Genomic DNA, 26,691 nt, shown 5'->3' with positions numbered 1-26,691 from the left:
TGAACTCATCATTAGCAGGAATTTGAAAAAAACTTTTACTTTTTTGTGCAAATTGTCAGCTGTCATTGGTGGTGGCTCCTCTACAGCCAGTGCCAGGAGGGAAACCGTGGCTGCCACCACGTAAGCACAGGAAGGAGCTTCATTTAAAACTGTCATCCCCTCTTCAATCCGGTCAACCTGACACAAAAAGATAAAAAGGAGGAGACGAGTGCTTCCTCCATCAACTGTGAGGGAAGTGGCGAGCTCTGAGCGTCATGATTAGATGTGAATGGGATGCGGCGGTCTGATTGGTGCAAAGAGCCGGGGGTCAGGCGTTCTGCCAGCAGCTCATACAAGGCTGCTGATTGCTATTCATCCGCTGATTACAGTAATTTAGATCTGGAGCAGGCCAAAGGGGCCTACGTCTGGCAGGCTGGCTGCTGTGTCTGATTTTTTTTTCTTTTTCTTTTTGTTGTCAGAAATGAGTGAATGGGGCTTGAAAAGGAACCAAACACACAGCACATTCTCAGAAAAGTAGGGTCTGAAGGGGGATTATGTGTGAAATATTTGTCATTTTCTTTTAGATTTTGTTTTAAAAATCACAATTGTCAAGATATATTCAACACACTTACATTGGCATTACAAACTTATACAATAATATGACAACAAACTCCATCTGCTGTTGCAGAAGCTTAATATTTATCTCCAAAAATATCAAATGCATCTCTAAAATCAAATTTTCTGCAAGCCAAAACTGAAAGAATGAATGATCAAACAGTATATGATACATCAGTTTTGCTCTTTTTGTCTTCCACGCGCCCTTTTGGACACGCTGAGACCTTGAATAATCGAAGTTGATGAGGCACTTAGTCGTAAATGGTTTTTCTAGGCGAGCTGGTGATGATTAATCAAGGAACAGAGCAGCTCTGGCCTCTTCGCGCGCCCACATTACCAGGTTAATCTCTCTATTGATTATTGCAGCAGATTAAACTAATGCTTCACCACCAGATTTTCTCTGTTTTCACACACGTGTCTATGGTTTGTTTTCTGCTGGTGCATAAGCGCACAGGGAATGGATGACAGGTGGCAGTTGTAACTGTAGTGCTGATGAATGATGCGTTTGTTGATGCAATCTTTCCGACAGCCATTAACTCATATTGAAAAAATAAATCATGCTTCACACAACATGAGATTCACATTTATTGACCAAAAAAGGGAACATTTTTCAAAAGTTTTTCTTTCTACGGAAAAGAAATATTTTCACAGATATATTAAAAACTGTAAATGTCCTTCATGTAGTTGTGTGAGAGTCCCTGGGTAATCACACAGATAACACTGTTTCAGAGGAAGCGTCCTCTCTCACACACACACTCACACACACAAATACATTCACATACAAACATAGATCATAGAAAGCTGCTGCAGTGTGAACCTGTGCCCCCGTTCACGCTGTTGTTCAGCGTGTGTGTTTAGACAATGCGTGTCCACGTGCTCTGCTCCTCAGGGTGCTCGCCCTCCGGGATGCTGCTTCAGAGGTGACCTAGTTCTCCTGATTGTCAGCAGAAGGCAGTTTCATCAGCTCGCTTTGTGCCGAGGCACTGAACTGTGCCTTGGACCCTGGGACGGGCCAATTGGACTTGTGTAATGAAGCTGATCACACACGTGCATGCACACACACTCACGCACACACACTGCTGTCATCAGGTCCAGGGCAGCAGAATTTATAACGCCCATTTATTACGTTCTGCTTTATCAAAGAAATGCGATTCCTCCGTGTGCATTTCTGATGCTGCGCTGCCATTATGGTCCATTACAGGGAAGTGACAGAGATGGAGGGGAGGGCGGTGATAGATGTCGGGTGCGGGCCGGCTGTCATTACCCCGTCTATCGAGTGGAGTGTGTGAAACGCTTCCCACAAAATGGCCGCGGCGCACCAACATGGCTCCGTCTGCGAGGAGCAAACGATTCGCATCTGGCGATCGGTACAAAATATTAAATACATTCATCTGCTGCTCGACTGCGTTCGGAAAAATCTTCGAGTAGCCTCACAACAAACAGTCCTACTGCAGAGAGTTATCCTTAAAGTGTGTATGAACGAGCCATATTTATACAACTTCTCCTACTAACAGATGTAAAGAGATCCATTAAAAAATGCCAGCATACGAACAATTATGAACACAAACACTGCAAACTCCCACACCGAGTATGGGCAGCTTAACACATCATACTGTTACACTGAGTCTCGCTATCCTACACAATACTCACTGAATAAGAAGCAACAACGGTATTACATTCATATAAATAATAACAATAATAATAATAATAACAATAATAATAATAATAATCCCGGTACACCCCTTGAGTCACTTTGCTCGTTTTCGCCTTCATTCGTGTGTTTTTTTTTAAAAAAAGACGAGAAGACCAGCTTCACTGTGTGTCCTTTACAACTCCCTTTAGCGGTACAGTCACTGTCCTTGAGGTCGCAACACCAAATCTCGTGGTGTCCAAGAGAGTCTCTTTGAGCGCTGCTCTGTGCAGCTCAGGAAGTCCGAGGATTTTTCTTTAATTCTAATGCCCAGGAGATCGCAGGGTTTCACAGATAAAGGGATATCAGTTCATCAGGGTCTCTTTCCCTCATTGAATGGCACAGGTGAAGAAGGGAGTTGACACCGACAAACCCCAGTCTTTGTTTACTTAAGTCATCAAAGCTGCAGAATCGTTCTGGATCGATCTGGATCAACTGTCTGTTTCCAGGTTAGCGTCTGCTCCAGCAAGTGCCCAGTGTTTTCTTTCATGCTGCTGTTTTCTCATTATTTTTGTTTCAAAAAAAATGATCCAAGGGTTTTATGTTCAAATTTGTTTACACGAGGTTACGAGTAGCTCTAGATGTAAAGAGAATCTGCAAATAGGAAAACTTGCTGCTTAAGTCAGGATAGAAGAATAAAGAAATCAGCTTTTAAAAGCTGTGTTTCTCCTGATTTATGGTAAAGTAACACTGGTGGGTGAACAAAGAAATCAAGGTATGGAGCACCTCATGTATTACTTCATGGTCAACTATTTTTTTAGGATAAAAGTTGAGAAATCCAGAATTTCATAATAAGACTGAAAGTTGACCTGCTACGTGTGTCCTTGTTCAATGAATACTTGAATATCCAGGGTATCCAAGTGACTGAGCAGTGGTAACACTGGAGACTGATGATGTAATAATAGCTTAATCACTGGAGATGCAGGCGAATATTTACGCTGACTTTTAGCATTAGACAATAAAATTTTCTTCAAACATGCACATAAAACTCTTGTATCATGTTTGATCTTTTTACAAAGCCCTGATAAGTCATGATAGAAAAACACTTTTGTGGAGCAGATGCTGGCCTGACAGAGGGGCTGAGCTCTCTATAGCCAGAGGTGCTCTGCATCCCCATCTGCTCGCTCATGGTTGGATACGATTGCTTGAGAGAAAAGATGGCGAAGCAAACTGTCCAGCCGGTCGCTCTCCTCTTTTCTGTGCAGCAGGTTCTCTGTTGGAAGTAATGAGTCGCGTCGGCAGCTTTAGGCTCTCAGCGTTGCAACGCAGGAGAGAAATGATGTAGCGAAGGGAAAAGAAGAAGATGGAGAGAGGCAGGAAGAGAAAGACAGAGGGTAGTGTGTGTTCACGTGATCGCAGACAGTTTTTAGGCTCTGCTCCAGGCAGATTCTCCATCTATCCGTTCCCGCTTCCTCCATCTGTCTCCCTCTCGCTTGTTGCTCACGGGATGAACAGGATATGAAGAAGTGATGGCTGTGTGGATTTGATTTTTCCGTAGACCTTGATGTCTTTATGTTTAGTCTGAAACTGAGTTTTCGTTCAGTCCATCCATCACAGCCCCCTGCTGCCGCTGGGTTTCCTTTTGATGATCCACTCTCCTCCAGGATTGCTGTTGTACAAATCTAGAAGGTGTGTGTCTGGATCTAGGCAGTGCTCACCTGCAGAAATAACACACAGAAAGTGAACTATCAATTAATTAATTTATGGATCAAACAATTATGGCATGGATCATTACAAAAATGTTCATAATGATTTTGTTTTTCCTTTAACAATAAAAGAATATGAACTTGTTTATATCATCTCTATGGTTTCTACCCATTTTTCTGTCAGCTGATTATGAATGTGCTGACTCTTAATCAATTCGAATCCTTGTACTTGTATTAAAGCATAAAGATTAGAGTTTTTCGACCACAAAAGTAGTGCAGATTACAAAAAGTTTCGCTTGTACTGTGTCAGCTCTCATGTGAGCGCGCAGACATGTGTGTAATAAGCATTTGTCTGCTCTGATAACTGCAGATGCACTGCTCGTGTCTCTTTGGCGCTTGTACACTTCATTACGTAAGACCTTGCTACACTCGTGGGCTCAGTGAGCAGAAAGACACGCAAATGTCAGCGCCGCACCGGTCGGAGAACACTTTCACTCACCGATATTCCCGCCCACTTCGTACAGGGCGCAGTCCGAATGCGCCACCGAGCCGTTCCTGTTGAGAGACACGCACGCGACACCATGCATCAGGGTCTCTTTTTGTTTTTAACTAATCACATGTATGAGCAGACAGATTCGTGCAACACAGCTGGATGCATTAAAAACATTTTTTTATATTGTGATATCGCACCTCCGCATTTTGCCTTTTCCATTTTCAGGGCTTCTGAGGAACTGGCGGTAAAACTGGGCGAGAAGGTCGGAGGCTCTTGAATTTAAGTTAAGCTGATAATCCATCGTGCTGCTTTCCAGTTCTCCAACCTGGATTTTCACTGTACGATGTGGCTGCAGGACACAAAAAGAGCACAATTTATTCTTCCTGTTTGGTCATCATCTGGAATAACTTTGAATATCAAACGCATCGATACTTATATGGTATAAAATCTCACAGTTATTGTATTTGAAATCGATTTCTCAGTAGCTAAACACTTATGCCTTTCTTTCTACAAAGGGAATTTAGGGAACTGCTAAAACAGTTCACTGTAGAAGTTCCCACAAACATGGTGCACTTGTTCATCCCAAACCGGCTTATGTCAGAAATCTGTCCGGCTCCACCACCAGCTGAAACCTACTGTGTTGTCTTAAAAACCAAAAAAGAAAACCCTTAACATCCAGTTTCTCATCAGTCTGAACTGAAAGTTTCTAATACTCATATGTCAAATGGTCCTTTGGGCCTGGCATGCAGCGTCTCTAGTGAAAGAAGCTGTGACACCAGCTCACCTCAGAGTTTTTCTCCGGTTTTTCCCTGCTGTCCGTGTGAATCTTTCTCAGCAGGTTCTTGAAGCGACGATCGTATAACTGGTAACGCCGGTTACTGTTCTCGTTCAGCCTACGCACCTGGCTCATGAGGAAATTAGGGATCTGGAGAGAGGAGCAACATGACACAATGTTTGTGACGAGTACATTTCTCATGCCAAGAAATGTTCACACACTGTTTGGCAGGAAAAAAACAAAAAACAAAAACACAGCCTCACTCTGGAAGTTTCTATAGTGACCTTGTCAAACCAATTAAACTTGTGAAGTAAATACAGCAGGAGTTGGCAAACTATCCCTACAAAAATATCTGCGTGGAGCTTCAAAATACATTTGGGACTTATAAAGGGACGTAACACAGTCTATTAGGTACAAATGAGCCCAAAAGGTGCAAATAATCAAACTATTTTACCACATGACTACTCTGCAGGGGGTGAAAATACAAAACACAATAATTTTCTTTAGAAGTTGAGGAAAAATAGCTACTGCTTAAAACTGACCAGCTAGAAAGTTACGTCGGCTCTGAGTCCTGCCTGTGTTTGTGCAATGATTTTGATTAAAATTAGCCCACGATGATAATGAATACAACACTTTAGAAGTGTACCAGCTGCAAAATCAGATTTTTGGTTGATTTGGACTCCAGTCCAGCAGCAGACCAAGCAGGCCAGTAGGCCAGCAGTAACATAAGCTTTCATGCACATTTTAGTTTGCAGAATACTAATTTATTACGATACTATTGCCTTATTGGTGTATAGGCTGCATATTACTACATTTTGAGAATGTAAAGAATCACGTGCAACAACAATAAATCAAAAATGTAAATGTTTATGGAGATCGACAAAAGGAGTTGCATGTGGCTCAGGAGCTGCAGGTTCAGATCTCTGTCCTACCGTCCAGAGCAGGTCCTGGTAGCGGATGAGGAGCCTCATAACATCCGCCGCCTTCTCCGCCTGTCCTTTCTCTCCACCCTCAGTTAGTCTGCTTGGGACGGCCTTATGCAGGAACAGGTTGGGAGCCATGATGGTTGCGACGGCCCACAAGTTCATCCTGTTCTTCTTTTCCTTGGAGACCACCTTACTGAGGAACTCCAGCAGAGCCTAAAGCAAACACGGATGCAGATACAGGTTTCCTTTTGTTAAAGCTCGGAGCTTTAATGCACTGATCTATTGCTAAATGTCTTTCAAAAAGAAAAGAGAGCACTTAGATGCAGGACAAAATACGATGAAGTGAATGATTACAGTGAATGAATCATCTGCAACACCTCTGCTGAGAAGTATGCTAATGCACAGAAAGTTTCAGCTGTGACGCTGGAGTCAAAGTAATTAGTTCAGGTGGCTTTTAAGCTCCTGGTCGCTATAAATGGAGATGACTGCATACTTGTGTTTAGTGCAAATGAGTCATGGTTAATGCAAGCGGTTATATAACAGAGCAGAGTGTTTAAAATGTGGAATAGGAGCAGAGCAATACAGTAATGTGTTATGAAACAGTGCTTTTGGTCAAGTGTCATCCTGGATACATTTGTGGAAAATCTAAGTAGAGTCTGTAGAGTGTGACATCAAACGTGGCAGAGCCTGTTGTTCACAAGTACAGTTTTAACACGTGGGGTCATTCACAAATTCTGTAACATTCATGTAGTGTTTTACACTTTGAACTTGGCTCTGAAACTTGGAGATTTTCTTCATGTGCATGCAAGTGAAAGGAACAATGTAACACTACAAAAACACTTGAAACTTGATTAACATTAAAAGATTAATTCAATGCAGAAGGTGGTTTAGTATCATCTTGATAAAAAATAAAATAATATAAGGCTTTTCCCGAGAAAGAGAGAATCCTTAAATGTATTTACTGTTCAGTAGAGATGGGCAGTAACGGGTTACAAGTAACGCTTTACTGTAATCCGATTACTTTTGTCAAGTGACGAGTAAAGGAAGGGATTACTATTGCAAAAAAGGTATTTAGATTACTGTTACTTTCCTGTAAGCACGCTGCGTTACTGCGTTACTAAAAACGGGAGTTTTTTGCGAGTGTCTCATGACAATGACGTAAGCGAGTGCCACGTTTGTAGCAACAGCTGTGTGCAGATCAACAACGGATAATATAACGAATGCGGCAGAGAGTATGACGTGCAGCGTTTAAAGCGTGGACGTACTGACCTTACTTTGAGTTTGATTCCGTAAAAAGTGACAAAAACATTAGCGTCTGCTGCTCACTGCGTGGGAAGAAAACGTCTTTTTACAGCGAAAAAAACCCCTAAACTTCCGCGCAAGCACCGACAGTACGCTGCCACGGGAATGTGAAACTCCCAGATCCTTCCGCTGACCGCTGCGGCTCACCTGCACCAGGGTAAACCTCCGCCTGCTATACAGGTGAAAATAGAGCAACAGGACCGCTGAGTCTTTGATTTTATTTCTTTTCTGCTGTGTTTTACGTGCATTTATTTGAAAGAGTGAGTATAAACACAAAAAACTATTTTATTTTATATGCTGGAATAGGCAGAAAATAGTTTTAAATGTTAAACTAATTTCTTCCAGTCAGAGAATGTTGCATATAATTTATTGTTTGCTTCATTTAAAAGATTAAAACTAATAAAACTAGTTTCAAAAAGAGACTTTTTCATTTGATTACATTTTATATGATGGGTTATGCAGAAAAAATAGAATTGGGCTGAAAGATCTATCGCTTTATCACCTATTCAGGTTGTAATTTTTTTTAAAGTAACTAAGTAACTAATTACTTTTGAAAATAAGTAAAATAAAAAATAAAATAAAAGTAGTAAGTAAAATAAGTAAGTAATGGGATTACTTTTTGGGGGAAGATTGCTTTTTTCAAGTATCTTGACCAACACTGCTGTTCAGCATTAATGAGACAGATGTGAAGCTTTCATACATTCTGACCTTTGAACTGAGTGCTAATAATAAGCGAGTGTTCTTCCTGATGTTCTTCCAAAGCACATCTTACATGAGCTCTGATCCAGAGGTTTAACTGGACTTGTTGGATATCAAGTTATCCGACAGCGTTCACTTACTAAGTATTCCTGAGCCCACGCACCGACTTCCAGGACAGACTTGTGTCTGTTTTTAATGCAGTACTGCATGAAGATTACAGCATTTTATTTTCCTTAAAGCAAGCCACTGAATCTCTAAATGCTTTGATGAAATTTGCTTTGATGAACATTTTCTGTTTAAAATATAGTACTACATGATTAAATCATTGTTGCTGTTATTTTATTTACATGTTATGCAGCATTACAACTTTTTGCAAGTATTAAAAAATGTGACTAAAGCATTAAAACTATGTGAGTCCTTTAGCACAAAACAATATACAGTTATTATTATTTATGCCGTCAAAAGAACTTTTCTCCTTTTTGCGTAAAGACAAAGTTTGACTTTGACTTAACATATATCAAAATGATCTGTTTTAGCTGTGCTCCTAAACGAAATCATAACAAGTTAAAGTGAGTAAACATAGTAAATAAAAAACACAAAGGTGGTATGTGAACAGAAAAGTCATATTCCATTATCAAACAAGCCCACAATAAGGAGCTGCACGGACTGCTGCCAGAACAAAAAGGCTTTACTGCGTCTGAGAGCACGACTCACTGTTTGTGTCTGTGTTGTGTTGTCTTTACCTTTAGTGTGTTTCTGTTGGGCTCGGGCAGCAGCAGGATGAGCAGGTTCAGCATGTGGAGTTTCTGTTTCAGCTCTGTGATTTCTAAAAGAAGAAACAAGTAGGTAAGACACACACACAAACACACACACACACATGCACACATAATTCATTTCCTCTCTTTGACAAAGAATAATGGTATGTCTAAGGATTAATGACAGTGTGACAGGTGGCCATTAGGTTTGTTAGCTTATGTCTCTGCGGTCGCACATCATTCATCATCGCAGTGATCCTCCTCGCAAGCTACACCCCAGCTAGATTCTATTAATATCAATCTGTATTTTTATTAAAGTGAAACTAATGCAAATGCACTGATCTACAGTACAGCTGTGTCGCTGCACATGTATTTGTGGCAGTGCAGGGATACTTCTTAAAATGGTATCAACTTGTTCATCTTAATTTTAATTTTTCAGCCAGAGTAGAATAGATAAGTGTCACACGGCGCTGCCGTCGAGGTGAAGAGACTTCGATAATTATGATGTGAATCCTGCTGAGCTGTCTGCGAAAGTGGGCAGCAGATTAGTGCGAAGAGGAGGGGAAGAGGAGCTGATGCTCTGTACAGTAATTTGATACAACCTGGCAACAATGAATGAATGATCCAAAGTTATACTCGGGTACTTTAGCGGTGAAATGCTGATTGACTGTATGGCTGCACTGTAAATATAAAGCCCTGTCCTAAAAATGAAAACCTTTAAGGATTAATACAAACATCAGACACAGTTCTCGTCCAATCCAAATTACTTAGTTATACAACACTGTGCCATAAATATAACACAAATACATCCAGCAAGAGCTGTCACTTAGTCTTGACTGACCCCTGACGGCGCTAAAGTTGTTGAGGTACTCCGCGGTGAGCAGAGGAGCGGGCAGCTCCCGGATGAACTTCTTGAGCAGTGCGGCGGCGTCGTTCGGACTCACTTCATCCCATCTGACATGCCGTGAGTAGAAGTTGGCCTCCAAGTTCTGCTGCAGCAGCTGCAGACACAAACGACGGCGGTTTAAGAGCTACGTGACATAAATGTTGATTCAAACTATCGACCCGGCACAGATAATGTCGAGGATCAGTCATCGTTTAAAATTTTCAGCATAACTCAGCGTTGACAATTTGAAAGCACATTGACCTGTGTGCATTTAAAACCTTTATAGTAATAAATTATGTATTCATGATGATGGACCTCAGGACAAAGGTATCAAAGGTGTTTCATGTACTTTCACACACTTCATCACAAGTGCATCTGTATATGTGCACATTTAACTGACAACAGTCTTTATTTGTGCCTTGTGTAAGGCTCCAAACATTTTTCTATTATTAGCTCTAATTGTGTTTGAAAAGTCATGCAGAAAATATGTAACAGGACCAACTGGATGACTAGACTTAAACTAAAATCCATTTATAATTTCAATCAAATTAATTTTGTTAAACTTTCATAGAATAATGTTTGTGCTAATTTTGTTCATCTTAATCTGTGTTCCCCATCTCTGTCTTCATGTTTCACTGTAAGTTACTCTTTTTGGTTACTTCCTGTTTTAGTTCCTGTCCCTCCTTTATGACTGTCTGCCTATTTCAGTCTTCCTTAGCAGAAATCAAAACACCAAATGCCAGTGGACGCCGGTGGGTCACGCTGTGTAAGCATTAAATGCATTAATACATTTTAACTGTTTGATTTGCTGTCAAAACAATAAACTCAACAAATACCGATCCAGTTACATCTGTCTGTGTAATTGCTGTTATCAACCCCAGAATCTGTTCTAGCTGTTTTCCCTTCTCTAGAGCTAACTGGCGCCCTCTAGTGGCTGCTGATATTTAATTGATTCACCGTCACCTGAGTGTGTAAGAAATTAAATACTTTACACCGGCAGCTGCAAAAGCAGTATCGATTTTGTCTCATTGGACTTTGTTTTTCTAAATGTCAGCTGTAGTTAAAGTCGGCAGAAGCTATTTGATTTTCCTTTATTGATCTGGAATTTCTGACATTTTACAGTGTCAATATTTCGGCTGGTTTGAATTATTATTATTTTTTTGCTTTAAACATCCAGTTATTTATTACAGTAATGAGGTGTGTAGACCCTGCTCTTGTACCTTGATTCTGGACTGAGATCCTGGAACACGCAGGATCCCCTCCGAATCGATTCCCTTTTTCTCCAGAAATGACAACAACTGCAGAGAGAGAGAGAGAAAGACGTCAGCAGAGTTGAGCATCGGTAGATAAGAATCTCTCGATCACCTCTGCTGGTTATACTCAGTAACTGCTGCTACAAACAGGGTGTGGTCAAACTGTTTCAGATGCAGAGGACACGGGGCCTGTTTTCTGATTTTAATGGATTGGATTTATATAGCGCTTTTCAAGGCACCCAAAGCGCTTTACAATGCCACTATTCATTCACTCTCACATTCACACACTGGTGGAGGCAGCTACAGTTGTAGCCACAGCTGCCCTGGGGCAGACTGACAGAAGTGAGGCTGCCTTATCTTGATTCGAAGACGTTTGTGAAGTTTGTGTGATCAACAGATTTGAATCATAAACATTATATATAGAACACAATATGCACAAACAGTATGTATGTTGTTTAGGACACATGACACAGATATTTTTCAGAGTTCTTACTTCCTGCAGCAAGAGAGGAATCGAAGTGCTGGGCTTCAGTTTCTGATCGTTCTCCAGCAGCGTGGCCAGTGGGACTCCAAAGAGCGGGCTCTCTGTGAACGACCAAAGAGTCAGTCATGCCTGCCCTCATTTAAACATCTGGCCTGAACAGAAACGGGGCAAAGTCTCAATGTTTTGTGTGAGACGGGTCACTGCCTTTGCTATACTGTTGCTAACCCACATTTTTGAAGGTTATTTATGACTGATTGTTTCTAAAGAATATGTAACCACAGTTTAGTCTAGTTTTTCGTGCTATTCTGTGTGGAGAATCCATCCATCCATCCATCTTCATCCGCTTTATCCGGGGCCGGGTCGCGGGGGCAGCAGCCTTTCTTTCGGTCACTACCCACAGCTCGTGGCCATAGGTGAGGGTAGGGACGTAGATCGACCGGTAAATTGAGAGCTTCGCTTTTACACTCAGCTCCCTCTTCACCACGACGGACCGGTGCAGCATCCGCATTACTGCAGCTGCAGCCCCAATCCGTCTGTCGATCTCCGGCTCCCTTCTCCCATCACTCGCGAACAAGACCCCAAGATACTTGAACTCCTCCACTTGGGGCAGGAACTCATCCCCGACCCGGAGTGGGCACTCCACCCTTTTCCGGCTGAGAACCATGGCCTCAGATTTGGAGGTGCTGATCCTCATTCCCGCTGCTTCACACTCGGCTGCGAACCGCTCTAGTGCGAGCTGGAGGCCCTCACCCGATGAAGCAAACAGAACCACATCATCCACAAAAATCAGAGATGAGATTCTGAGGCCACCAAAGCGAAAGCCCTCCGCCACTTGGCTGCGCCTAGAAATCCTGTCCATAAAAATTATGAACAGAACCGGTGACAAAGGGCAGCCCTGGCGGAGCCCATCACCCACCGGGAACGAGTCCGACTTAATGCCGGCAATGCGAACCAAGCTCTTGCAACAGTTGTATAGGGATCGAATGTGTGGAGAATACGCATGTAAAAAAGATTTTGAATATACTCAACTCGTCAGTACACCGGACACGACCACTGTTAAACTAGTTAACTGAAAAAGCTGTCAGGTTCATATAGATGGCAAAATCTAAACACACAACATACAGTTAAAATCATTAATTTCTCTCCACTGTGTTTATTTTTAAAGCTACTACCCTCACAGAATGCCTCAAACATTTCTATGTGTGCTTTTCCTGTAATGACCTGATGGTGAACGAAATCACACCTGGGTTTTTCCTCTTGCCAGTTTTGTGCCTTTTGACCTCCAGCTCTAGGAGGTCGCACAGCGCCGTCATGTCGATGAGAGCCAACTGACGCACCTTCTTCATGTCAGCGTGGGAGAGATCTTGAATACGAGTCACTCCTAGACGGCACTTGGGGCAGATGACCCGCTGGGGAGGCGATAGTGGAAGGAGAGGAAAAGCAGAAGGGGGCCAGAGTGCAGTTGAAAGTTAGAAAGTGGAGGTGAAGAGGGAGAGAATACAGAAAATGTACAAAGAGGGGGGAAAAAGAATGAAAGAAAAGGAAAGTGGAAAAATAAAAAGAACAAACATGACATGCAAATTAATTTCTGTAAATAATACAGTAATTATAATGTACTTTACATACGTTTATCTCTATGTAGAGTGTTAGTACATGCAACCTCACTAATTAAAACCACTAATTCTGCCCTTTTTCAGAGCAAACTTATTCAGCCTGAAATAGAAAAATAAAGCTGCTGGACTCTGTGACACAACAACTCTCCTTTTGTTTCTGGCTAATTCCATCATTCCTTATCTCCTTAACCCTGTTATCTAAGCAACAGCAGAGCGCTGATTGTTGCAAATGGCTTATAATAACATTTGTGTGCACGTGTGTGTGCGCATGTGGTTTTACATGAAAGTCTTAATCCAATCAGCGACTGAAACGTACACTGGTTTCTGTTAGTGTGGCCCTCACCCCTTGATTTTTTTCTTATATAGCTGTAATTACAGTTTTTTTTCTAATAACAGCCTGTCGGTTGGTGATGCTGTTGAATATTTGAGGTCTCAAGATGTTGTAAGACTTAAAAGCTTTCTGCAAAACATGCTGTAACATTTAGAAAAAATCTGTTCTTGTCATTTATCTTCATGAAGGCTTGAGTGAAACAAGCCGCTCATCAGCGCAGTGACAGTAAGTTCTTTTACAGCTAAGCTTAAATTGAATTAAACTGCCCACTTGATGCACAAATCACGCTGTTACTAGCACTCTCTTATTCTTTTGAAATCTTTTCTGCCAACAGTTTTTCTTAACAAAAGAAATAAATGTACAAGTAGATATATTTTATCACCAGAACATTTATAAAGCAGAAAGCAACATATTTAAACCCCCAGAAGTCTTCTGAAAGCTGCAGCTGTCCTAGAAAATGAGCGTGAGAGGTGAAAACTGTTTGGGTGCTTACGGGCAGGGTGCCGTCCTCCTTCCTGCGCTGGCTGTTATTCTGTGGCAGTTTGGCTTGTTTGATGAGGATGACGGCCTGTTCGCAATAAGCCACATCAGTGATGAAGTATTCATCTTTGGGAGTGCCTCGCTGATGCTCTGGGGTCACAGCTGAGCAGAAAACATTTCCATAAACAAACACCGGTCTATTAGTTCAATCAGGCAAGACCACTGTAGAAATGTCACAAAACAAACCTGTGAATGTATAATATGAAGAAAAGAAAGATAAGGACAAAAATGTACAGGAAGCCCTGATATGAGGAAATGTTCTGTGAACAGACTTTGTGTCTTATCTGCTAAATCAGGGAAACTAATCCTTGCATAAGCACACAAAAACAAGAATACTGACATCACACCTTTAACTGTGCCAAAAGTTCATCTGTAAGACAAGTATGCTATTGTGCTAATCATGACTGTTCCTCGCTATCAGATGTCACATGTGTTCAATACTTTTGAAAAAATGAAAAATGAGAAACAGGATTGTCAAGTTGGCAAAAACATACACACAGGCAGCATTAAGCAGAGGCCAGTGGTTATCCAGGGATTAATATGAACCAATGAGAAAACAGATGACGCAGCCGTGGCCTGAGCTACCTTCGTCAGGCCCCCAGAAATCCAAAGCTCACCTGATTTCATCATCTACTGCAGTTAAACATGTGAGTCATTATCAAAATGACACAATGGTGATGGAAAATCCAAACAAAGGGTTGGTTTGAGTCAGGTACTCAAAGAAAAGTTTGATTCAATTATTTTACTGAAATGACTTCAGCCGGTGTTTTAGAATAGACTAAAGAGTGCCTCCACCACTTTGTTATTCCCTTTAGTAATTTAATTTAGTACGGTGAGCAGCTCTTACCTGATAAAGGTGACTTGGCTACCGATGCCATGCTGTTTTGGGCTGGGTCTTCACTATGCTGAGACTCGGACACGAGGGTCTGTAGAGGAAGATCACGGACATGTTAGTTTCCACAATAAGTCATACTAATAAATATCAGTGTTATGTTTGTTCTCTACCCCTGGGAATGAAGTGTGTGTTTAACTGTGTCCACTAAGTGAAGGGACGTGGTCTGTGCAGGGTGTTTCCTTTGATCCAGCACTGATAAGGATCAGAAGAACAGTGTCTCTGCTCCCCTCTAAGGCTGTCTCTGAGGACAAAGCATGGCCTTTACATGTGATTTGCCTTCATTGTGACAGATCAGTTCTTCCATCAAACAAGACAGCATCGCTGGAACAATAGAAGACCCTGAATGTGTCACGACAGCTACCTGGGAACTGAGTCTCTTACATTTTACTGTATAATCGAACGCATGAGAAACAGATATTCTGCACTTGCAGTAACTTTCACACAGTTTCTGCAGCAGTGCTGAAACCGGAAACCAGTTGACGTGCGTGTATCAAGAAAAGCTGCATGCAAATTACCTGCTTTCCTTTAATTAGTGGCTGATATTCTACGATGTAAAACAATCATTACCGCACAATTTCCTTCTTCAGATACAGTCAAGGGTTCAGTATTTGAGCATCCTGACCTGTGAGCTGAATATGTCGCGAACGTCACGCGGTGGCGGCTTGTTCCGTTTGCGGAGCGTGTAGGTCTCTACTCGACGCTTAACGGCTTCAGCCTGCGTCTTGGTCAGAGTGGACAGCAGGGCAGTTTTGTCTACTGTCTCAGTGTCCTCACTGAGGAGGGTTGACAAGCCAGCATCGGCCAACCACTGCTCCTCCTGCTCTCCTTCTGAAACACGTAAATATAACACTGGGATGTAAAAACACCAACAACGACATGACGTGGATAAAATGCATTTAAACATGCAGAATGACTCAACCCTATTAACTCTGAAGCAGTTTTGTGTATTTCAAATAATACTAAATTACTACAACTAACTATGTAGCTTTACTAGAACACTATTTGGTAATATTTTCTTAAAAATTGGGTACCAGGAAACCAATCCAATAGATTAAATAAAAACTTTAATGAAACTTCTCTTTATATCCATAATTCTAAATAGGGAATATATTACAAGGCCAACAGTTCACTCAGTTGGCTGCAGTCTAAGTGATCTATAATAACTAAACTTGAAGTATAAACAACTGTAGGTGGTCCAAAGGCTTTAAAATGATAACTTAGGCTGAGTGTGAAGTTTAAAACAATTGCTCTTCAACACTTAACACATCAGTTAGTGAATGTTCAGCTATAAGAAACATAAAACTGAACACACGCTCACTATTCATTAGTAGCAAAATTAAAAGAGCATCCCTGTTACAACGCGACATGAAAAGGATCCACTGAATTAACACAATCAGATCATCTGAATGGGCAAAACAAAAAAGCACTCCTATTAGAAGTCAATATTCATGAATGGCTATTTGGCTCCTGCATATAAAACAGTCTCTGCCACAGACTGTTTGATGGTGTTGTCATGGTGACGAGCGCTACTTTGCTGCATGAGAGAAACCTGATATGTTGCCATGGCTAATGCATCATTTCATGGAGACTCTTCACTAGCAGCTGCTTTAAGCACTAAATGTTTATAATGCTATCACGTAAACTAAAGAGTGTCTTTCTTTACATCACTCCTCAATCAGTGCAGGATCTGCAGTATTTACCTTCGGAGTGTTTCGAATCTCTCCTGCTGCAGTCGTCTGCGTAGCCACTCCCCTGTTGGATATTCTCAACCTCACTCCAGAACGAGTCCAGGCAGAGTTTATCAGGGCGCTGCTCCTGATCCTGAGAGGGCGGCGTGTCCGTGTGTTCGCTGTGAGAGAGTTCAGCGGCTGCCTGGTCCTGCGGGCTGGCCCAAGGCTCCACGCTCATCTCGGTGGGGCTGGGATCTCTGGTGCAGACATACACACACGTAAAGAAATCACACGCATGCATGCAAACAAATGGATAGAAACACAAAGGCACATACAAACGCAGGATGAATGGCAAAGACTGGGGTGGTGCAGGGAGGGCGAATCCTCCGGAAGAGCCCAGAGAGATGGAGAAACAAAAGGAGTGGGATGGAGGGAGGGCAGGAGTGTGGAGAGAGCCGGCGCAAATGGACACAAAGGGGGGTCTCTATTGTTCTTGTGAAATGTGGCCCGGAGGCAAAGTACCCCACAAATCCACTAGATGTCACTGTAACAATGTGAAATCTGCTTTCCTCAGGGTTACGCCCTTCTGTGAATGTCACATACTAACAATGGAAGACCAAATATGCAGCTCTATAATGAATAAATCTGATCGGAGTCTCCTTTCCGTACACGTGCGAGGAAAAGCAGCCTGTATTTCCTGCACAGAACTGAAAAACAAGGGTTTCTGCTCTGTGCCAACAATAGGACACACTCCGCTGGCAGATGCACTTGCACCCTCCAGTATTAAATGTGACCCAGCGAAGTATGTAGTCAGGAAGTAGCCTGACTGCACATCAATGATTCACTCCATTGGTGTGCAGCCTGGTCACATTCTCCAAGTTACCATATGTTAAAACTCATACCAAAGCATGCTGGGGAATGTCTGTGGAATGCCTGGTGGCTTATCATTAAGTGATATTTATCAGAAAATACTCGTCATACTTTCAGCTGTAATTCTGGTGAGCTTATCGAAATGTCACAGATGCCCACATCAGCCACCAGTCAACAAAAGCAAGATCTGGTTAGTTTTGTTCCATATTGTGCTGTAGTGTTCCTAACCAGTTTCAGAGGAAGCGGGGCTCGGGTGGTGGTGGCAGAGGTGTGAGTTTCAACAGATTTTCAATGATCGGTTCTTTTCTTGCAAAACAGATTATTATTAACAATAGAAGTGGTTCTACTGAATTAAAATAAAAATTATTTTTCGTAATTGTCAAATTGTATTAAGTAACAGCTCCACAGAGATTTGTGAAACAAATGCCATTTGCCATTTGTTTTCTGATCTCGAAACTAGTGAGGTTACATTCCAACACACATACAGTACACTAGGATACAGACTAGCTGACAATACCTACCCTAATCCAATGAATTTCAATGGAAAATCTCAAATATTTCAGCAATTTTAGGAACATTTCCCAAAATATATCACAACCGTGAAGAATCCAGATCATGAATTATTTACAACAGACATTAAATTAATTGCAAAAAATGATGCATAAATCCACCTTCACAGATTGATAGTAAATGGTAAATGGCCTGTATTTGTATAGCCCTTTTCTTAGTCCCTATGGACCCCAAAGCGCTTTACACATTCAGTCATCCACACATTCACACACTGGTGATGGCAGCTACATTGTAGCCACAGCCACCCTGGGGCGCACTGACAGAGGCGCACTGCCGAACACTGGCGCCACCAGGCCCTCTGACCACCACCAGTAGGCAACGGGTAAAGTGTCTTGCCCAAGGACACAACGACCGAGACTGTCGGAGCCGGGGCTCGAACAGGCAACCTTCCGATTACAAGACGAACTACTAACTCTTGAGCAACAATCGCCCCTAACCCAACAGTTTTATAGTTTCAGTGATCCTGGCAACAAGCCTTCAATAATGCGTTTGTCTGCTGATAACGATCAGAAAACAATGGAAAATACCACAAAGCATGCTAGAGACCAACTGTTTTATGCAGTTTGCAAGTGCTTGAGAAGCAGATGTCTGGCATATGTGTTAACTTTGACAGTTACATATTCCCGTCTCCTCTGATGACTAATTTTCAGTTGTTCGAGAGTTAGATAATATGAATGTTAGTTTGACCATAAAGCAAATAATGATACATCCATGAAATAAATAATCAGTGATGTATTAAAGGCATAAAGGCTATTGTTCACACAAAAACTGCTTCATTATATTACTCACATGCAGCTATGAAAACCATCACATACGAACCTGGCAGTTCATATGTGACCCAGATGAAACTCATTTATATCTCACAAATGACTGTCTGTAAGCTGTGACACAGTTAGCACATGTGATACATGTTGGGATAAAAATCTAAAGAGAGTCACCTTTTTAAAACTCTTCTGTAAGTACAGACTTCTCAACGAAAAGTAAATCTACCATAACCTCACAGAACTTTTTGTTCTTTTTACAGGAGAACCTGTCATTTGCACCACTTCTCTTCAAGAACAGAAAGCACTCCAAACCTTCACCAAAGCTCTTGTGAGCCAGCTCTAGCTGTCTCTAACTCTCACACACCTACCTGGCTTTCATCTTGTGAAAGGATATCTTCACGCGCTTGCCCTTCCATGGAGTCTGTGGACGGAGCCTTAAGCGGCTCGGTGTGGAGCGTGAAAAATGCGTACTGGGCATGCTGGACATGAACCTGTTCGCCACTACTTCTGCTCTACCACCCATATCCACACTGCTAAAGAAATCCAGGAATTAGAGTCTTGCACAAAATCTAGCTTTATCCAGTCCCGGTTGATGAACACCGTGTGAGAGCGAAGCAAATCTGTCCGCAGCTCTAGTTTCTTGTAAGGTGACAGGAAGTGTCTTTAGTGTGGCTCAAGGCTGTGTGGCATGTTTCTAGGCTCGAGCAGGAATGCAAGAGGGAGTGACGACTTCCGTGAGCATCTAGACATCACTCACACCTGTCCCCTCCCATGCTACTCCGAGGTGACGCGCCCTGCCTTATACGCCTGACTGCCATCTTCTTCCCTGCTGGTTCAAACTGACATCTATGACCTGTCACATTTCAAAACCTGGCTTAAAATGCTTACCCAGAAACACAAAACAGTCATTGTTTTAGGACAGTAGTAGTCTATGTGGACAGAAACAATGAACCCTTGAGCAAAAGCTTACTTGTTTTATGTTGTATCACATGTTTATAGCACTTCAGACACTTTACTGACCTTTGAGCATAAGCCTGACAACATTTGTTAAGCTCATTAATCAAGGATTCTTAGATGGCCAGATGAAGCACTTTAATCCCCTCTTCATATTAATGTATGTGACCAGAAATAATTAAATCAAATGATTCTAATGATGAGTTTTCCCCTTTAAAAAAAAAAAAAAAGCTGTAAAGTGTTGACAAATTGCACAAACGTGCGGTCAGACAGCTAATGATGCAGTAGGTTGCATCAAATCATACCTTATATGTAGAAGAAAGACGCATTCCTTCAACTGCATACTTGGGCACGAGTAAACATCAGAAAAAGAATGACTGTAATGTGACCAGAGGATATGATGTGTGTGCTGTATGTGTGCACAACAGAGTACGAGGAACATAAAGTGAAAGTTTCTCAAGTTTCTCAAGTGCAACAGGTCTGTCAACATTGCCTGTGAGTATGTAACCCCCAAAGGCCTCACTCAATCAGTGACTCATCCTCGCTCTATCAATACTCTATTGTCATGCTGATGTCCTACATATCAGCTGGGGACGTAAATACACAAACACCTGGTAAACGAGGGGGAAGGGGCCTAAAACATTTTTATATTGTCTACTGATAGATTATATATTTGTTTGTTTTAATAAAAGCTTGAAGAAATATCCTCATACATTAAAGTTGCCATGCCTGCTGTGTTCTGAATTTGTGCAAAGACTCATACAAACTGAAAATACTGCAGGACTCAAGCTAAAAATACCTCTAACTCCCCTCAGATGAGGGATTATAAAGAGGAATAAAGCTAGCTTTGAATTTTTCTCCCACGCTGACTCAAGAACCAGGAGGAAAAGAATCATTGTTTAATTTTAAATCGGGTAATAACACTCCTCAGCTTGCCAGCAAGCCACGTAGCTCGGCCACAAAAACAAAGAACATGCTTCATACTAATGCTAAAAAAGGAATACTGAAAATGTCATGCAGCTGTAATTGTTCTTTGTTGAATAGACCTCCTATTAAGACAGAGTATCAACAGGAAGCCATCCACTCTGAGAGAAGAATGGACAAAACGTGACCCTGTTGTCTACCTTCATGCTCAGCACGGTGGGAAACACAAAGTAACCCCAACAACAACTCTGGTGAAGGAATACTGCAATCCACTGAAAAAGAGGTCTGTGTAGTAACACAGTGTTTCTTCTTTATAGCTGAATTTTACTGAAAGCCTCTTAGAGTGCAGAGAATGCAACAATTAGCTCACACAGCCTTGAGCAAATGCTTTTTTTCCTAAGTCATAAGTAAGATCTGTGACATGGAAAAATCACAAACGCATGTAGCAGATCTATAAAGCACCAAAATCTTACAAAAAAGTGCACCAGAATAGAGATTCACCTACCACCAAGGTGCACAGAGAAGAGCATAAAGAAACAAAATTGTATTTATTATTTGTCCAAATAATAAATATGAACCCATCAATAAAGTTATATGTTTTAACTTCTTCAAAAAGGGAAAAATAAAGAAAAGCAAAACAAAATTTTCAATCAAAGACACAAACAAAAGTGACACCACATTTCAGCTGGCTTAGAGTTGAGCCGCAAGCCTCAGCAGACCCCGACAACCTAATCCTACCTGGCCTTGTATCGCCCAATAACCCTGCCAGAGAACAGCAGCAGGGCCGCTGAGCCGCTTCTCCCCCATGGCATCCTGCTGTTGTCCCCCGAAACTGCTGCAAGCTGTAGGAAACAGCAGCTGCCTGCCCCTGGCAAGCTGTTTCCTTGTAATCTCCTCAATGCACAAACACATTAGAACAAGGACAGTCTGACTGTGCTGGCAGAAACGTCACTACTTTGCATCCTGAGGCAGGAAAGGAGGTCGCCGTGGGGGGCTCGGCAAGGCTAGAAGCTGACTGGTTGAATAGCTGACGGGGCTGGGACAGACAGAGGAGAGATACCATCTGAATGGTTTTTAGGGACGGCGCTCGAGCTGGTGGGCTGAACAAATGGATGGAGCACAGAAAGTAACATGTTTGTCTTAATGGCCCTATGGCTGGAATTAAGTTTTGGATTAACTTGTGCTGGAGATACATCATTTACTGGAACAAAGAAAAATGTGAAACATCCTTTATAATATTCACTTAAACCCAAGCATAGGAATCTGCAAAACTGTGTCTTTAACTTGTCCTTTAGCCCTGAGCACGAAAAACAATTAGAGACACAGATGCTCGTCATTTAATGGTTCTTCTGAGAAATGTAGAGACGGCTATGACATAACGTGGGACTCCTATATGCGTCAGTTATGTTAAACATAGAAGAACCTTCCAGAAAACTAACTTCCTGCATGTCTAACTAACATGCATGTCTTTGGACTTGCAATTGTTATGCTGTGAGCGGACAGCGCTAACCACTACATCGCTGCCCATCCATCAACATTTAGCCTACATAAAAGTGAGGTGTGGTGTAAAAATAATGAAATAGGTGCTCATTTAGATTTTTGTAGTGTTGAGTTCCTGTACAAGAATGTTCACCCACCGAACAGCTTCCGCGTCTACTCCAATAAACATGTCAAGTCAATGTAGTCAATCAACACACGGCATCCTCCTGTTGACAGTTTACCTGGCGGGTCTGATACACGTTCTGTGTTACTGGCATCTCAGCGCTTGGCAGTGGTCCCAGTGACTCAGTTTGTGTTTAACAAGACAAAAACAAATTGAAGACCGCAGGGACACCTCTTCAGATTCTACCTTTCTCATCCGCTCTATGCTGACACTAACACACTCCTTATTTTTCTTTGTTATTTTAATACGCCAACCTGAAGTCTCTGAGGTCCCTGTTTCTGTATTTGATTTCCTAAACTATTTAAATTCAATTCAATAACAATATAACACTAAATCACAACAACAGTCATCTCAAGGCGCTTTATATTGTAAGGCAATAATAAAATTATGTAGACACTAAATTGCAAGTTAGAATCGGGCTGTCTTCTTTGACTTCGACTGCTGACTGTCTTTCCTCTGAACTCAAGCCCCTTTCACACCTTATCTGCCAATCCTCCTTAGCTCAGAGATACGCCAGGGAAAAAAGGAGAGTAGAGAACGTGATGGCGTGTCTTCATGTGACCCCGCAGATGGCATGTGACAGCCAGCTCAGCCTCATGCCCTGCTCTCTTCTACTCTTGGCAAACAGACCACTGAGCCTTTGTGGAGCGGAGGGAAAGGGAGGAGTAAGACAGGGAAGTGAAGGAGAAAACAGGTGGGGAAGAAAAACATTCAAAGATAAAAGATGACAGATAAGGATAAAATGTGGTTATATAGCCACAAAGCCTCACAGATGTTTGTGAAACAGTGATTGTTTCCACAGATTTGTGTTTCTGGACAACAGTTTTCTTTTGTTTTCATATCCTGAACACAAATTTTCATCAATTAATATACAAGGGAAGAATTTGGACCATTTAAGAAGACTTTTCCCATTAAAATACATCAGTTTCAAAGTCCTGCTCAGATTCTCTTAACGGAAACGCTAAGAGATTCTAAAAAATGTAAACTAAAATAGCCATGCAGCTCAGACTGAGGCAGACTCATCCACACCTCCAGATCCAAGCAAATGATGACACAGTGCGAGTGGGAACAGCTCATATTCACACACAGTCAAAAACCTGCCGTGTATCAGATGCATGCTCACTTATTTACTGACACAGATGCTCACAGAAACAAAGCGATGTGGTGAACTGCATCATCAAATAACCATGCAGCCCATGCATGTTTTTATTAGAGCAACCATAACCAGTACAATTCCACAGAAACCAATGAGGCAAACATTTGGTGAACATGTACAAAACACTTTCTTGGATGGGGAAGAAAATGAGTCATGCACATGCTTTTTTCACTGTATACATACAGACGGGCAGAATTGAGCTGCAGCAATCGAATTCCACACTAGCTCGGCACACTAAGTCATCGGGGCCGCGTGGTTGACCTTCTGAAAGCACAGACGGGAGGTGAGTTGGGGAAAAGCTTTCATTATCTGCTCATATGAACATAGCGATACATCACTCAGCGTCCCTGGGTGAAGCTCTGAGACTGAACCAAATGTAAAAACCTTAAAAGTCCGACTAAAACTCTACAGAGGCTCATGCACTACTTTGCTGTTCTATTTTGCTTCTTATGACATGATTGAACTCAAAGTAGGTTACCTGAAACAGTTCAGCTTCAGTTAATTAGTAAAGCATTTCCAATTTGGCTCATTGAGGTTTTAGAAAGATTTATTTTAGGCAAGCTGGGCTTACATGGACTAACTATGGCGAGTTCTGCTGTGTTTACAACTTGAAGAGACTATGTTTGGCATGAAAGACAACTTCAAGAGACTATGCTTGGCATGAAAGACGCACAAGCCCGGTTGGTTCAGAAGAAATAATGATCACCTTAAGTCTTATGATAACAGATTGCATTCTTAGAAAAGATTCCTTCTTTCTCCACCCTACACAGAAGATCAGGCTCAAGGTATTTCAATGTTGACGTTCAGTTCTACTTCATAAATTGGCAGTGAAAGGGCAACAAACCATACAATGATATTGTTTTCCTGAAACCCTACACTTACACGATCATAACCGCAATAAATGATCAGGAACATGATCTGCAGCATGTAACCAGATCTCTCCTGACCAGGTTAAAAAAGAAAAACAATTTCAGTGACTGCATTTCTTTCACTGAGCATTTTCACAAACACACACTGTCATCTCTGGTGTTGGCAAAGGGCAACGACTGAAGCGATGAGATGTCAAAGGATAAGTCTTAATATTTAACAAGTCTTTGACATCATTATATTCTCTCTATTGAAAACAGACAGGCTGCCAGAACATAGATGTGTTCGCTGAGCAGAGCAGGGCTTAGGCTAATGGCAATGAAAGCTAGAATACGTTCTCCTCTGCCATATGGAGCTAAAGTGGATTACAAGACAGAGGTATTTTGCACTGACTCTTACCCTTACCCTTACCCTTTGGACCTGGAAGCAAACACCCTTTGTGCAGCAACAATTGTTCCTGTTTACAGAGAACATTCACAGTGGCCACATCTTTTTATCCATGTGAATAGCAATCATAAAACCCAGGATATTAAAGGGTCTACCACTACAGTACACAAAACTGTAGACACATGCCAGTCTAAAGCAATGGATTGAAAGAGATTTTTTTTCTTAACTTGAAAACCAACAGCAAAAAGTTTGTTAAATTTAATATATTTCACTGTACTGATTTCAAATTAGTTTCTACATACTTGTTTTGACATATTGTGTTCCACTTTACTGAGCTGCATTCTACTTATTTAAGGTATTTTGTGATAGGGAATGCTTAACATAATTGCTAACTGCTACAACAAGGGAATTCCCGCAACAGATAATTAACCAACTATCCTTTTTTTGAAGGAGGATAGACTCTACGTACCCCGCCCCCCCAAAAAAGAACTTGTTAGGCTTGTTATTAAATAGCCTCTCACTACAAACATTTACAATGCAGCTGCATTAAGTAGAGCCGAAGTAATACTGTGTAAAGCAATGAAAACACTGATCTACCCTTAATAACTAAATTAACACTGAAATCAATATTTAAAATGTAAACAAGTAACTTTTTAAAAATTGTTTTTACTGGAACTGCTCATGTTGTTGTGGTTTGTTGTGTCCTAAAGTAATGTAATGCTGTTTTAACTAAAATCCAGGAAGACTAGGACAGGTTCATGGGACTACTAATCGGGCTCATAATAAATAAACAAATACTACTGAAGCACCAAGGATGTGTTTGAGGTGATTTGGAAAGTGTCTACATAGTTTATCTATAACTGAACACAGGGCCTGCGGTTTCTAGATGAAGCCTAAAATATCCTCCTCAACACATATCAATATATTCCAATATTAGATTTTATAAACTGTCTAAAAAGAGTATAGGCTTAAAACATGAACAAAAACATACTGCTACCATAATATGCAGTGATTAAAATTAGGGGAATCAACGCTTTGTATAGGCTCAGGCTCTCAGCTGCACGTGAGGCGGGAAACGCCCATAGTAACAGGTTCAGAGACCCTAGCAACCAGAAACCTTTATAAGCGAATGAAATATAAAAATTGCACAAAGCTCTAGAAATATTTTCAATAAAGACAGCCTTTTTGTGTAGGATAAGACTTGTGTTTTAACCAGAAAAAAAATATCACCGTGCTTGCCAAACTAGAAAGAAGGGGGTAGGTGGCTAAGTGGAAACAAAGCGTCGCGTCCAACAAATAAAACCGGTTTCCTTACCTGTGAAAATGCAGTCGACGCCCCCGGTGTCCGAAGGCTCGACCGAGCGTGGAAAGAATGTGTTTCCATGTAGTCCAGCAGCAACAGCGAGTCTTTCTGTGAGTGATAATGACAACAAGCAGATGGGACGGGATGAGATGAGCGAGGCTACACTCTCCTCCGCTTTCAGTCCACGTTATCCTTCTCACCTTGCGGCTGACGTCACTCCGCCGGGCTCATCAGCAGCAACCACATGACGTGCAAGTTGTACCTCAATCTGCTCCTCTGGCGCTTTTTAGCTTAAACCTCAAAACGTAGCGTTAACATCAAAAACACCAGGGAAAGGTGCAGTTTTTTGCAGTTTCTCTGTAAAAGGATGATAATAATAATTATTATTTTTTTTAAGTGAAATGTTAGCATGAATATCAAGATAAACAAGTTAGGGGAAGAACATTTATACATATAACTATTTGCGTACTTGACATACATACATACATTTATATTATTTATATTATAGATTTATAAATTTATATTAAGAAAACAAATATTTTCTTTACTGATTGTTCACAGGTGAGGAAACTTCAAGATTTTATATCGCTTAATAGACAAATAGGCTAATGTGATAAGAGACTAAATGATCAGTAACACCGATAATAAATAATAAAACAATGTTTATTTTTGCTATTTGTT

At 41.4% G+C, this 26,691-nt stretch overlaps 1 protein-coding gene across 9 annotated transcripts; it reads right to left on the bottom strand.

Moving 5' to 3' along the window:
* Positions 1–1,166: 1,166 nt before the first annotated feature.
* arhgap40 (Rho GTPase activating protein 40) lies at positions 1,167–26,179 on the bottom strand. 9 transcript variants are annotated; one of them, XM_085160747.1, is made up of 17 exons: positions 26,023–26,179; positions 23,637–23,717; positions 19,125–22,935; positions 16,583–16,809; positions 15,505–15,710; positions 14,835–14,913; positions 13,941–14,089; positions 12,747–12,912; positions 11,513–11,604; positions 10,987–11,064; positions 9,722–9,881; positions 8,869–8,951; positions 6,131–6,337; positions 5,208–5,348; positions 4,621–4,772; positions 4,430–4,485; positions 1,167–3,942 (listed from the first exon to the last, which is right to left on the bottom strand). In XM_085160747.1, the coding sequence occupies exons 3-17, from the start codon at positions 19,277–19,279 to the stop codon at positions 3,836–3,838; spliced, it is 2,058 nt and encodes a 685-aa protein (XP_085016873.1). In that variant the 5' UTR covers positions 19,280–22,935; positions 23,637–23,717; positions 26,023–26,179; the 3' UTR covers positions 1,167–3,835. The 9 variants fall into 9 exon arrangements, with proteins under 9 accessions (XP_085016873.1, XP_085016872.1, XP_085016875.1 ...); XM_085160746.1 differs by having other exon boundaries at positions 19,125–23,717; XM_085160749.1 differs by having other exon boundaries at positions 21,373–23,717.
* Between the last annotated feature and the right edge of the window lie 512 nt (positions 26,180–26,691).

This window comes from Neolamprologus multifasciatus, chromosome 5 (assembly GCF_963576455.1).
Source record: "Neolamprologus multifasciatus chromosome 5, fNeoMul1.2, whole genome shotgun sequence".
NCBI lineage: Eukaryota > Metazoa > Chordata > Actinopteri > Cichliformes > Cichlidae > Neolamprologus > Neolamprologus multifasciatus.
Note: the sequence above shows the minus strand (reverse complement) of the source record. Positions and strands in the feature narration are given on the sequence as shown.

What these genes read in the sequence shown, in the direction of transcription:
- arhgap40 (XM_085160746.1), bottom strand. Translation starts at nt 19,279, where the DNA reads ATGGGTGGTAGAGCAGAAGTAGTGGCGAACAGGTTCATGTCCAGCATG. An exon ending in ACCAGGACCTGCTCTGGACG is followed by an intron (nt 5,349 to 6,130) that starts GTAGGACAGAGA and finishes TCCTCTCTCCAG; the next exon opens with ATCCCTAATTTCCTCATGAG. An exon ending in AACCGGAGAAAAACTCTGAG is followed by an intron (nt 4,773 to 5,207) that starts GTGAGCTGGTGT and finishes TGTGTCCTGCAG; the next exon opens with CCACATCGTACAGTGAAAAT.